This window comes from Mastomys coucha, unplaced genomic scaffold (assembly GCF_008632895.1).
Source record: "Mastomys coucha isolate ucsf_1 unplaced genomic scaffold, UCSF_Mcou_1 pScaffold22, whole genome shotgun sequence".
NCBI classification, from domain to species: domain Eukaryota; kingdom Metazoa; phylum Chordata; class Mammalia; order Rodentia; family Muridae; genus Mastomys; species Mastomys coucha.
In genome coordinates this window covers 30,239,230-30,250,472 of record NW_022196905.1, presented here as the reverse complement: position 1 = coordinate 30,250,472, position 11,243 = coordinate 30,239,230, and the positions used below count along the sequence as shown (strand labels likewise).

Here is an 11,243-nt window from a genome sequence, read left to right as displayed (position 1 = left end):
GCAAATCAAAACAACCCTGAGATTCCACCTCACACCAGTCAGAATGGCTAGGATAAAAAACTCAGGAGTTTTCTTAAGCCACTGGGCCTGCCTATGCTTATTCAGGAGCTGCTCACATGGAGAGCAACAGAGGGCAGGAGTCTGTCCCCTCTACCCTCAGGCCAGGCCTTCTAGAAGCAGCCAGCCCTGGAGAGTCTAGGCTCAACACCAAGAAGCCAGCCGGTCTCAGGCTACCCAGCCTCTGCCCCAAATGTTGGCTGAAGGAGACAACCTTCATTTCTAAACTACTCATTTCAATAGCGGTACAGAACAGACAGCCCTGGAAGCAGAGCCTTCCTGCCCAGGCTCAAGAAAACAAGGCTGCCTTCTTCCCTGGCCTGGCAGCACCCACTCCTCAGGGTCTTCCATCTGGCCAAGGACCAGAGAAAGTGAGGGAGGCTGTTGTCTCCTGCAGTTGCCATGGGGCATGAGCCCTTGAGCTTGGCTGGGGGAAGGGAGGCAAACCGAGTATCAGCTCTTTCCTAGCTCCGTTCAGTCACAGGTCGGGATGCTTCCCTGAGCACAGGCATGTGTGAGTGTCTGGGGCCTCTGGGCATGCCAGGCTCCCTCCTTCTTCTGAACTGTTAGTCTGTACAGGGAGCCCTACAGATAAGATGGAGTCAGACTCTGGGGTCATGCCGTCACTAGTCATGACCGAGGGCAGGGATGCTCTGGGTGGCAGATGCACAGTGCAGAGAGAACCAGTCACTTGGGGGAAACAGCATACAGTGTGGTGTTGCTCACTGGCCTCCTCCCTGGAAAGCCACAGTAAAGGTTTAGTAGGATGATACTACAGTGAGCCAGAGTCCCTGGGCTGGGGGTGGGTGTGGGTGGATGGGTAAGTGAGATAGTATGTGAAGCATACTTCACTCCTCACAGCCAAAGGCAGAGCTGCTGAGAGGATTCTGGAGAGGACCCTGTTGGTCTCTGTGCTCCTCCCTGCTGCCTGCCCATCTTGCTTCTGTTACAGCCAAATTTCTTCTTTCCTCCTCTTCCTCCTCTTCTTCCTCCTCCTCCTCCTCTTCTTCCTCCTCTTCCTTCTCTTCTTCCTCCTCCTCTTCTTCCTCCTCCTCTTCCTCCTCCTCCTCTTCCTCCTTCTCCTCTCCCTTCCCCCTTCCTCTTCTTCCTTCTCTTCCTCCTCCTCCTCTTCCTCCTCTTCCTCCTCCTCCTCTCCCTTCCCCCTTCCTCTTATTCCTTCTCTTCCTCCTCCTCCTCTTCTTCCTCCTCCTCTCCCTTCTCCTCTTCTTCCTCCTTCTCTTCCTCCTCCTTTTCCTCCTCCTCCCCCTCTTATTCCCCCTCCTTCTGTTTTTCTTTCTCCTCCTCCCATTCCTCTTCATCCCCTTCCCTTCTGCTTTGTATTATAACCACCCAGGAAGGAAGGCGCCACCTTGGAAATCTCTTGAGCTCTGCTCCCAGGGCCTGGGTTTGATCTCTGTACAGGCTCTAGCACCCCCTTCTCCAAATGCTGTGCTTCCTCCCCACCTGGAGTGGTTATTGTCTCTCCATCTCTCAGCCATAACCCTGCTGCCTGGCACACAGCAGGGCATCTGTGGGGTTCAGAACCGTTGCTCTCAGCTCCTAGAAGGTCATATTAATCTTGCCTCAGCAGCAGCTGTGTTCAGAGAGGGCTGGCCACACAGGATCATCTCAGGGTATGGGTGGCCATGTTTGGAAGACCAACCTGTGCCCTAGAGCAAGAGCTTCAGGCCACAGAGAAGCAGTTGACATGTGGGCTTAATGAGTCACACAACTCCTTTGCCAGAGCCCCAGTGGAATTTCAGGCACGGAGCTTGCCTGATTGGCAGTGCTCTGCATGCCCTGTCCTGCATAAGTGTGGGGGCAGGGTGTGTGTGTGTGTGACATGTTCACCTCCACAGGGAAAAGAGAATGAAATCTTTGCCTTGGGACTTGCTGGGTATTCTGACCATCCTGCCCTGAAGAACTTGCCCTGTGGCAGGCAAGGCAGCCATCGATGAGGGTGTGGGAGCTGTCAAGCCAAGGTGCAGTTTGGACCTGCAAAAGATGGCTGTAGGGACTAGCTGGGGTTCCTCAAACAGTCATGGCCATCTTGGTTCACTGACTAGACAAGAAGATTGGCAGGGCTGGGCCATCTGGTCTCCTTGGAGTCCTATTAGACCTGCATGATGGCTCACTGCCTACCTGCTCCCTCATCTGTGGCCCTCCGTCCCCTGAGCCTGGGCTGTCCTATGACACCTCCAAGGCCAGACTGAGAAGCACAGCTTGTGTCTCTCCCTCTAGCCTGCATGTGGAGAAGGACACACAGGGAAGCCACAAAGCTCACCAACCTTGCTCTTGTCTTCAGTCCTGGCTGCCTGTCGACATGCTGGATGCCAGATGGAGGAGCCTGTAGACAGAGTCCCAAGAGGAGGCAATCAGAGTGTAGTTCTAGATATGGGATCCACACATGAATACCTGCTCAATGCCCTCTAAACAGGCTCCACGCCTTCCCTCTGTGACACTGAGATCACAGCATCTGTGATGGAGTAGCTTGGCACCCGTGAAGCAAGGGTGTGAGGGGAAGGGGAGAACTTCCCAAGGCGGGCCAGTTACTCCTAAGGCTGGCTGTGGAGGTTCCAGGGAGCCTGGGCACACAGCTCGGCCTAAGATGCCCAGAGGGGCGTTCTCAGAGGTAGAATCAAGTACAGACGTGGGGCTGGGGAAGACGTTCTCATGGCCAGGACACTGTGAGGGTCACAGCACACACACATGCCAGACCTCTGATGACAGCATCAGCAACACGTCAGACATGACCTTCACAGAGAGCAGGGTGGGTGGCCAAAAGGAGGGCCTCAGGGTGGCCAGGAATGGTGGGGCTCCTCACAAGGCCCTGGCCATAAGCTTCAGCTCCCCAGAGCTGAAAATAAGTACCACTAGCCTGGTCAGACCCTCAATTGCAGTGTGGAAAACCCATGCCTGAGAGGGCAGCCTGGACTCCATGCCACAGAAAGCCCTGGCAGGTCCCACTGCAATGACTGGACCAGCCCAGACTGGTGAAGGGAATCTTTGTTTTCTGAGATGATGGCACCCTCATGTGAGCACGTGTCCCCCAGCCACTGTCCGTGCTTGGCATTGGCCACCCCTCTGTCTAAGGGTTCCATTTACGGTTACAGTGGAACCTCTGCAGAGGGCCTCCCACTGGGCAGCCACAGTGGCTGGCCTGATTCTCAGGATCTCCCCTTGGGGACAACAGGCGACAGTGGGGATGAGCCTGACACATCTGACATCATCCCAGGGCTTGCCTCAGAAAAGGGAGGCCTGTCTGACACAAATCAGAAAGCCTCTCTGTTGTTACTCAGCACGGGTCTGTGGGCAGCACACAACAGATGCAGCCGCTGCCAGATTCGTAGCCTAGCCTTGCTCAGCTGCCTCTGCGACCCCAGGAGAAAGAACCAGTGTCCAAAGAGGTGAAATGTCAACACAAGGCATCCTCGCTTAGTCCACGGATCATACCCATCCTATTGCTAGTCCCTGCTATCTCTCTCATGCCAGTGTCCCCTGGTCACCTCTGCTGGAATGAACTAAAGCCTCTCAACCCACCTGCTTCTATATCTCCTGCTAGCCCTGGGCAGGGATTGAGAGGTGAGCTCTCCTCTTGGTGCATCTAGTCTAGTAAGGACCAGCTCACCGGGCTTAGCCAGTTCTCTGTCGCCCTCAGCTTAGATGTAGGCTCCTGATAGGTTCTCTGTCTTCCTATTCACCCATTCATCCATGGGCAAGCCAAGTCCTGCCCACACCTCCTCCAAGCAGCACTCCGAGCCTTGCTGCTGGTGCATCTGGACTCCTTGGCCTCGCACCAGCTCTCCCTGGCTGCTGCTCTGGAAGGTAGGCTGGCCTGTCTGCCTTATCTGTTCCCAGCACTTGGTAGGAACTGGGAGACACAAACTCCTTGTTCCTTAATTAAACTCCAGTCTAGACAAGGCTGTGACCTCTATCTAGTCTTTGACCTCTGCTCCTACTTAGCCCAGTTTTAGCCAGAATAATGCAAGTCACTGAGAATCTTTCCCCCCAGACCCCTGGCCACCTTGACTGATGGGTGACGTTCTTGGTTCATCTCTGTTGAGAGTCCTGCCCTGATTTCAGTAAGGATCCCCACCTAGATGCATGTGCCGGTTAGTTTTCCTTGTCAACTTGACACGACCTAGAATCATCGAGAATAGTTTCACCTGAGGAATTGTCTGGATCCAGTTGGTCTTAAATTGTAATTGATGTAAGGCGAGCCATCATGGGGGGGGGTGCCATTCCCTGGCTTTGGGGCCTGGGCTGTATAAGAGCAGAGATGGCTAGCTAAGTACTAAGCAAGCAGGCAGCAGCACATGCACATTTGTTTCTCTCTGCTCTCCACTGTGGGTGTGACTGGCTACTTTAAATTCCTGACTCCATTTCCCAGCAATAACGGACCAACCTGGAGTCACGAACCATTAACCCTTTCCTCCTCTATGATCAGGATATTGTTATCAAAACAGCAGACATAAAACTAGAATAACATAGTTTCTCATTTGAGATCAAGGGGTTCAGAACATGCTACCCCAACACATGGCCAACAGTGGCATGTGACAGCCATGGACTCTGTGGCAGAAGGATCACTTTGAGCTGGTCCACCTGGGGACATGGAAAACTAATGGTACAATGGAAAGGAGACTACTGCAGAGGGCAAGTCCAGATCTGTATAGGGTCTCTGTGTATAAGAGTATACCTCACCTGGCAGATGGGGACACACAGTTAGCAGGGGTCCCATCACTGTGGAGCTGCGATTAGGTCTCCTTCCTCTATTTGACATCTTGCTGACCTTCTTTTCTCTTGGCTAAGAATGTGATATCTCAGCCAGAAATCAAAGCTGCCCCCTGGAGGTGTACTGTCACCCTGGCTCTCCTGTGCACACACAAGGGACACTCATTCATTTGCCTTTTTCTGCCCTTTACTCTTCACCTACCTTCCCTTACAGGGGTTCCCAAGGGTGAAGAGAAAACAGGGATTTTCTCCCCTACAATGGTCACTGCCTCCTCCCCTACTCTGCTTTCAACTAATAGGAAAGAGTTGAGGGAACACTAGGAGTTTAACAGCAACCACAAGACACTGTCTTATCTGGGAGGAGATGCCAGATAGAAGGGCTGTCTGGCTTGGTCTTCACCCCAGGCGCCCCAAGGACCCCTCTCCTTTACTACACTGTAATGTCCAGTGAAGACAGTCGCCGAGGCTGTGACTTACGACCAAGCTTGTACCAGGTCACTACCAAACACCTTCATCCAAATGACGCCATTCCCAGTAAAGTTTTGAGATAAAGCCATGTTTTTTTCTTTGATTTTCCAAGAGACGGGACTAGAAAGGGATAGCTATACTCTCTCCCTCAGGCCTGCTAGGCTGGCATGCGCCTAAGCCGCCGGTATGACTGCTGTTAATCCACCAGCCAGCTTCAGTTGGTTGCTCTGCCTCCCATACTGCCTCAGGGCAGGAAGTGACCTGGCAATGCTATTACCTCTCTGCCACCCCAGCCACCCGCAGCCTCACTAGGTCTACCCCATCATGCCCTCGATTGGCTGATAGAATGAGAGTTAGCCGTGAAGGCGGATAAGCTGTGTCACCATTATTTTTCATCTTGACACTACCATTGTGACTTATTTTTATTTTATTGGTATTGAGTGGGGGCACGTGTCCCATGGTGCACACACAAAGATCAGAGGACAGCTCCATAGAGTCGGCTCTCTCCTTCTACCTTCCATGGATGAAACTCAGGTCATAAGGTTTGTGTAGCAGGGGGTCGCTAACCACTGAGCAACCTCACTAGCCCTGCCAATATGATTTTTAAAGGCAAGTGGGTGGGTTTCCCATGAATGCATTAGAGGCACCTGTCTGCTAATAATTTCCCTCTGCTTTCAATGTTAGGAAAGCTGCTTCTCTCTACACTTCAGGACGGAAGTCTGGTCTTGCTGCAGTATGACAGGGGTATCACAAGCCAAGGCTCAGGCGGGGCCACAATTAAAAGTCTGTGTGTCCTGGAGTGGGGATGAGGCCTGAAGGGCCGTGGTGGGACCTCGTGACCTGCTCTTCAGCAGCCTGATCTCACTCACTCAGGCTTACTCACACCCTCAGTAGTGATGCGGCCGAATAGAGACCATGTGTGTGTGTGGGGGGCAGTGCCAGCTCCCAGCAGCACCATGACCAATTTCACCCCCAGCACAGTGTGCCCTAGGCATCTCTGAACGCTTACCTTGCAGGTACATCTCCTCGCCCTCTGAGAACATCTGGCCGCACCTGACGCATAGCGCACACGAAGGGTGGTAGTGCTTCTCTCCGGCCTGGGGAAAGCACAAAGCCTGTAAGTGTTGCTACTGCAGTGGGTTCCCAGCAGGCCTTAGCGTGCAAGGTGGGCGTCTGCCTGTGTACACCTCTGAGGAGCACATTGAAGGCCCAGCAGCCATCGGGATTACAGACCTGCACAGGCTACACAGGAGACACTAGGGCATCTGAGCCGTCAAAGCCTGGGAGACCTAATGCTACCCACCCACTTTACCCTTGACCTCTGGAGCCCAAGTTATACAGCCAACTGTTCCTGGATGTGAGACAGGTAAGAATCAAAGGAGGGCCTGGTCCCTTTACCTCTGCATGTCCCGGAGGACAAGAGGTGGCAGCAAGGCCTGGAGGCTGGGAGGAGGCAGCTTCATTTCTCTGGTGAAGGGAGCCGGAAGACAGTTTTGGGGGTTTTTGGATTTTGTTTTGTTTTGATCTCTGCATTCCTCAATTTGCTCGACCTACACTTCCTAGCTTAGTAATTCTGAAGAACCATTAAATTAGATTACAAATTTTAATCCTGAAACAATAAATAGATTACACTAATTGTAATTACTCGCCTCTGGCTTACTTGTTCATGGTGCCAAGAAAAAAAAAAAGTCCTAAAATGTTATTTCCACTGTTCTCAAGAGTGAGTGCTGCTCCCAGGTTGCGGCAGGTGGGCCTGTTGCTAAGTGTGAGAAATGAAGCATCTCATAGCATCCTAAAATGGGAAGAGGCACCACGCCCGCTCCTGAACTTGAATCTTAATTGACACCTTCCTGAATAGGAAGGGGTGGAGAGGGGATCTTAAAAACACCTTACCTCACTCCCTTCCCCTGCCTGTGTTTTCCCTAGAGAAAGTAGGCCAAGGCCTCTGCATATGGGAGAGGAAGATCTAGAGTGTGTTCCTCTCCTGTGTAGGCCTTGACAGCTACTCTGCAGTTTCCCTCCCAGCTACCAGCTCAGCCCACGCCCATGCTCATGTCTTGGGCAAAGGGATCCTCAAGGCACAGAAGACCCCATCCATGGCAGCTGTCCCAGCCCTGGTTCTTATTACACCTGCTACCTGGGAATCCTCTGGGCCTCCCAGCCTCACCAAATGGCCTCGTTTTCTCCCAAAGCCACCTCCTTCATAGGAGTCTCCCTGAGGTCCCCTAATCCTATCCCTTCTGATCCATTCCTCGTGCTTGGCAAATGTCCAGGCTTCTTCCTCCCAGAATACACTGAGCTTTGCTGGCAGAGCTGGGGGCCTGGGCCCTTCCAGGACTGAAGTGTTTCATAGACATTAGTCATCTCCTGTGCGAGTCTGAATGACAGGGTAAGGGGCTGGGTCATTTGGTGACTGCAGCAGACAGCACTGTGAGTGGGCAGGAGGCACTGTGTGTTGGGTTCTGAGCAAAGGTCAAAAACTGTTCAGTATTTTTAGAAAAGTCATCTTATTGCCAGAATTTATGTTTCCCAGTTTGCGACCTTCCTACCTGCCCCCAACCTCCTCACAACTCCCCACACCTCCTCCCAACAGGTCTGTGACAGCCCCAGGGTTAACAAGCCCTGTGTGTCCACCTGTATCCATGTGTGAATTGAAAGGGATAGAGAATGCTGGTGGGAACAGTCTCAGAAACACTAGGCTCAGGGCTAGAGAGCTGGCTCCGTGGTAAAGAGAGCTTGCTGATCTTCTAGAGGATCTGAGTTCGGTTCTCAGCACCCAAGTCGGGCAGCTCACAATTGCCTGTAACTCCAGCTCCAGGCCATTCTGTCCTCTTCAGGCATCCCACACAAGCTGCATACACAGAGATATAAACACACTGGAGAAAAAGACAGAGACAGAGACAGAGGGAGAGATAGAAATAGAGAAAGAGAAATAGAGATAGAGAGAGACAGGGATGCAGAGAGAGGTGACAGACAGTATTTCCCTCTTTAACAGTTGCTGCCATATCTGTGACCTGCTACACTGCACACACACTGTTCAGTTCCACACAAACTGGCCCCCTTCAGTTCTGTGGCAGTCCTTTATATAATGGACTGTGGGTATAGGCCTTCACTGTCATAAAAGGCGTGGGGTTTGGGAAGGTGGCTTGAACAAGATCATCCTGTGGGAAGATGGTGGAGCTGAGATAGATGCCTAGTGGGTCCCCAAGTGCACACGTTTCAGTCTGGGCCTGTGGACTCCCGCCCTTACCTGAAAGTCCTTAACTTTGGGGTGTAGACCATATAGTCACATATTCCCCTCGACCCTCATGCCCTGAACAAAGAATGGAGGATGCAGACAGTCTGAACGGTAAGGAGAGATGCCAGCACAGAAGATCTGGACTCGGGCTTGTCAGGGTCCAAGTGAGAGGGATCGTTAGAGGTGGTGGCTATCCTGCGGTGACAGGAAGATGTCTGCAGAGGCTGGGTGCGTTTTCAGTCCTAGCTTGGATGGTGGGTGCTTGAGTATATCCAGGTACATATAGCGGGACTTCTCAGATTCGTCACCAGTATAATGACACGGAGTCTTTTATGTAGTTTAAAGCTTAGGCCTTTTGCTTGGACAATCTCCAGGTTAGCTCATCTAAGCCAGGCTATCTTGCCCACAACCCACCTATACTATACTATATATATAGAGAGAGCTATCTAGCTCTAAACCTCTCTATGACACTGCAATCCATGGCTGTTTCTTTCCAAGTCCACTCTCTGACTCTTTGGCTTCTGCTTTCTTACCTTGCATCATCCTCTCTGCCCGGAAGTTCCTCCTCCCACTTCTTGCCCGGCTATTGGCCTTCAGAGCTTTATTATAACCAATCAGCAGCGAGACAACTTCAGATACAATTCTAGACTGCCTTTAGGCATAGAGCACTGTTTGACCTTTAAGTATCTGAGCAGATTTGAGAGGACGAGTATTTACAAGGATAGTATTTCTATGGCTGTGATGGGCCATAGAGATGACAATACTAGGATCCTGCCAGAATTTTTCTCTCTTCCAGTTCAGAATTAATAGTATAGAGACACAGCTTCACATAATGTTAAACAACACCAACACCAACACCAACAAAAGGTTATCCCAACGGGTGCACTTGGCCACTCCTTGCCACGTGTCTCACCCAGGTGTAAGAGTTCCGTAAACAGATGGAAGGACTTAACTACAAGATCCAAAACAGAAAACCATCCGATGAAAACCTGGCAGAAAGCCCACATTTACCTGGATGGAGACTTAGACTGGACAGCAAAACCATGAGCAGTCCACAAAAATCTCCCGCTCAGCCAATGACCCTGGCAGAAGGCTAAGAAGACAAGCCGAAGAAAAGGAGGGTGGCTTTGCAAGTCATATCCAGTAAGGGTATGGGATCCAGAATATGTAAAGAGCTGCTGCCATTCAATAAGACATGACCCAGATAAGGCAGAAACAGCACTTTTTTTTTTTTTTTTTTTTTTTACCAGAGTCTCATTGAAAGCTCTCCACTCCCTGCTGTTGGGTCTAAGTCGGGCTTCTAAAGAGTCTGGACAAGTATGGAAACAAGCTGTTATTGAAGGGAGGGGCTTTAAACCCACCCCCGAATGTCTGAGGAACCACAGGGAATACTCACTGCCACCAACCGGCTCGAGGGAGATAAAGCTGTGAACGCAAAGCCGCATGATGTGTATAAAAGAACAGTGAAGCGGAGCAGTGGTGGCACACACCTTTAACCCCAGCACTTGGGAGGCAGAGGCAGAGGCAGGTGGATTTCTGAGTTTGAGGCCAGCCTGGTCTACAGAGGGAGTTCCAGGACAGCCAGGGCTATACAGAGAAACCCTGTCTCGAAAAACCAAAAACAAACAAACAAACAAAAGAACATCGAGTCAAGTCAAAGGTGGCGGAGAGAAGATTTGCAAAGACTAGGTAACCTCTTAACTGTGGAAAAGATCTTTCCTTCTACGACCACAGCCAAAGTCACCTCTGTCATTACAGCAGTAACCACTGAGCATAGTGCCTGACCTGGCTGCCATCACCCTGGCCACCACTGAGGAAAGCCATGGCAAGGGAAAGTGAAGTGGTTGGAATCGTGACAGACAGCAGAGCAAGGGACAGCCTCGCTCATCACCTCTGAGGACCACGACTCTGTGGACTCATCAGTGGTCACCTCGAGAGTGGCTGCCACACTGAGAAAGTTGAGAGGTGAGTCCTGTTAACACCTGAGATGGCCAGGGCTTCATGTGGGCTTATGTGGTTCTTCTGGTAACTCTGGCAGTGGCTGTACAGATGGCTTGGGTGACAGTGACCATCCTGGTCATGGGGGAGACTTCCAGGACCATAGTGTTGGTGGATATGGCGGCAGTGTTGATGGCTCTGGGGTTAAAGGTGTGTGCCACCACTGCTCCGCTTCACTGTTCTTTTATACACATCATGCGGCTTTGCGTTCACAGCTTTGGTAATGATGGTGGTTATCGAGGAGGTCGTGGTGGGCGGGGCTATGGCAGGAGTGGCTGTGACAAGGGCAGACAGGGAGGAAGCTTTGCAGTGGCAGCAGCAGCAACTGCATAGGTGGTGACATCTATAAAGGTTGGAAATCACAAGAATCAACCTCCATATTTTGGACCCACGAAGGGAGGGATTTGGAGGCAGAAGGTCTGGCCCTGTGGTATGGAGGATCCTAACACTTGGCCAAACCGTGAAACCAACCAAGGTGGCTCTGTGGGCCCAGAGCAGCATTGCTTCCGCAGAGGCAGGAAACAAAGGCTTGCAGGACAGGAGAGCCAGGGATGTGACAGGGAAGCCACAGGTGACAACAGACTGTGAACTTAGGACAGTACCTGTGACTGTCTGTGTAATAGGTTGTTTGGTTTCTGTTTTGGGGAAGTGTATGACTCTCCAACAAAGTATTGTTTGTTTCTTTGCTTTGTTTTGTTATTATTTTAAGACCCAATAAGTGTATCATTAAAAAAGAAAGAAAGAAAGAAAG

At 51.4% G+C, this 11,243-nt stretch overlaps 1 protein-coding gene across 15 annotated transcripts in view; it reads right to left on the bottom strand.

Annotated features, from left to right (window-relative positions):
- Positions 1-11,243, bottom strand: part of Ablim2 (actin binding LIM protein family member 2) — a 125,736-nt gene that overhangs the window by 53,654 nt on the left and 60,839 nt on the right. For all 15 annotated transcript variants that reach the window (XM_031341773.1, XM_031341779.1, XM_031341788.1 and 12 more), the window contains exons 7-8: positions 6,266-6,353; positions 2,346-2,404 (exon numbers count right to left, since the gene is read on the bottom strand). In XM_031341773.1, the coding sequence (XP_031197633.1) occupies positions 2,346-2,404; positions 6,266-6,353 (147 nt within the window). The remainder of the gene's footprint in view (positions 1-2,345; positions 2,405-6,265; positions 6,354-11,243) is intronic.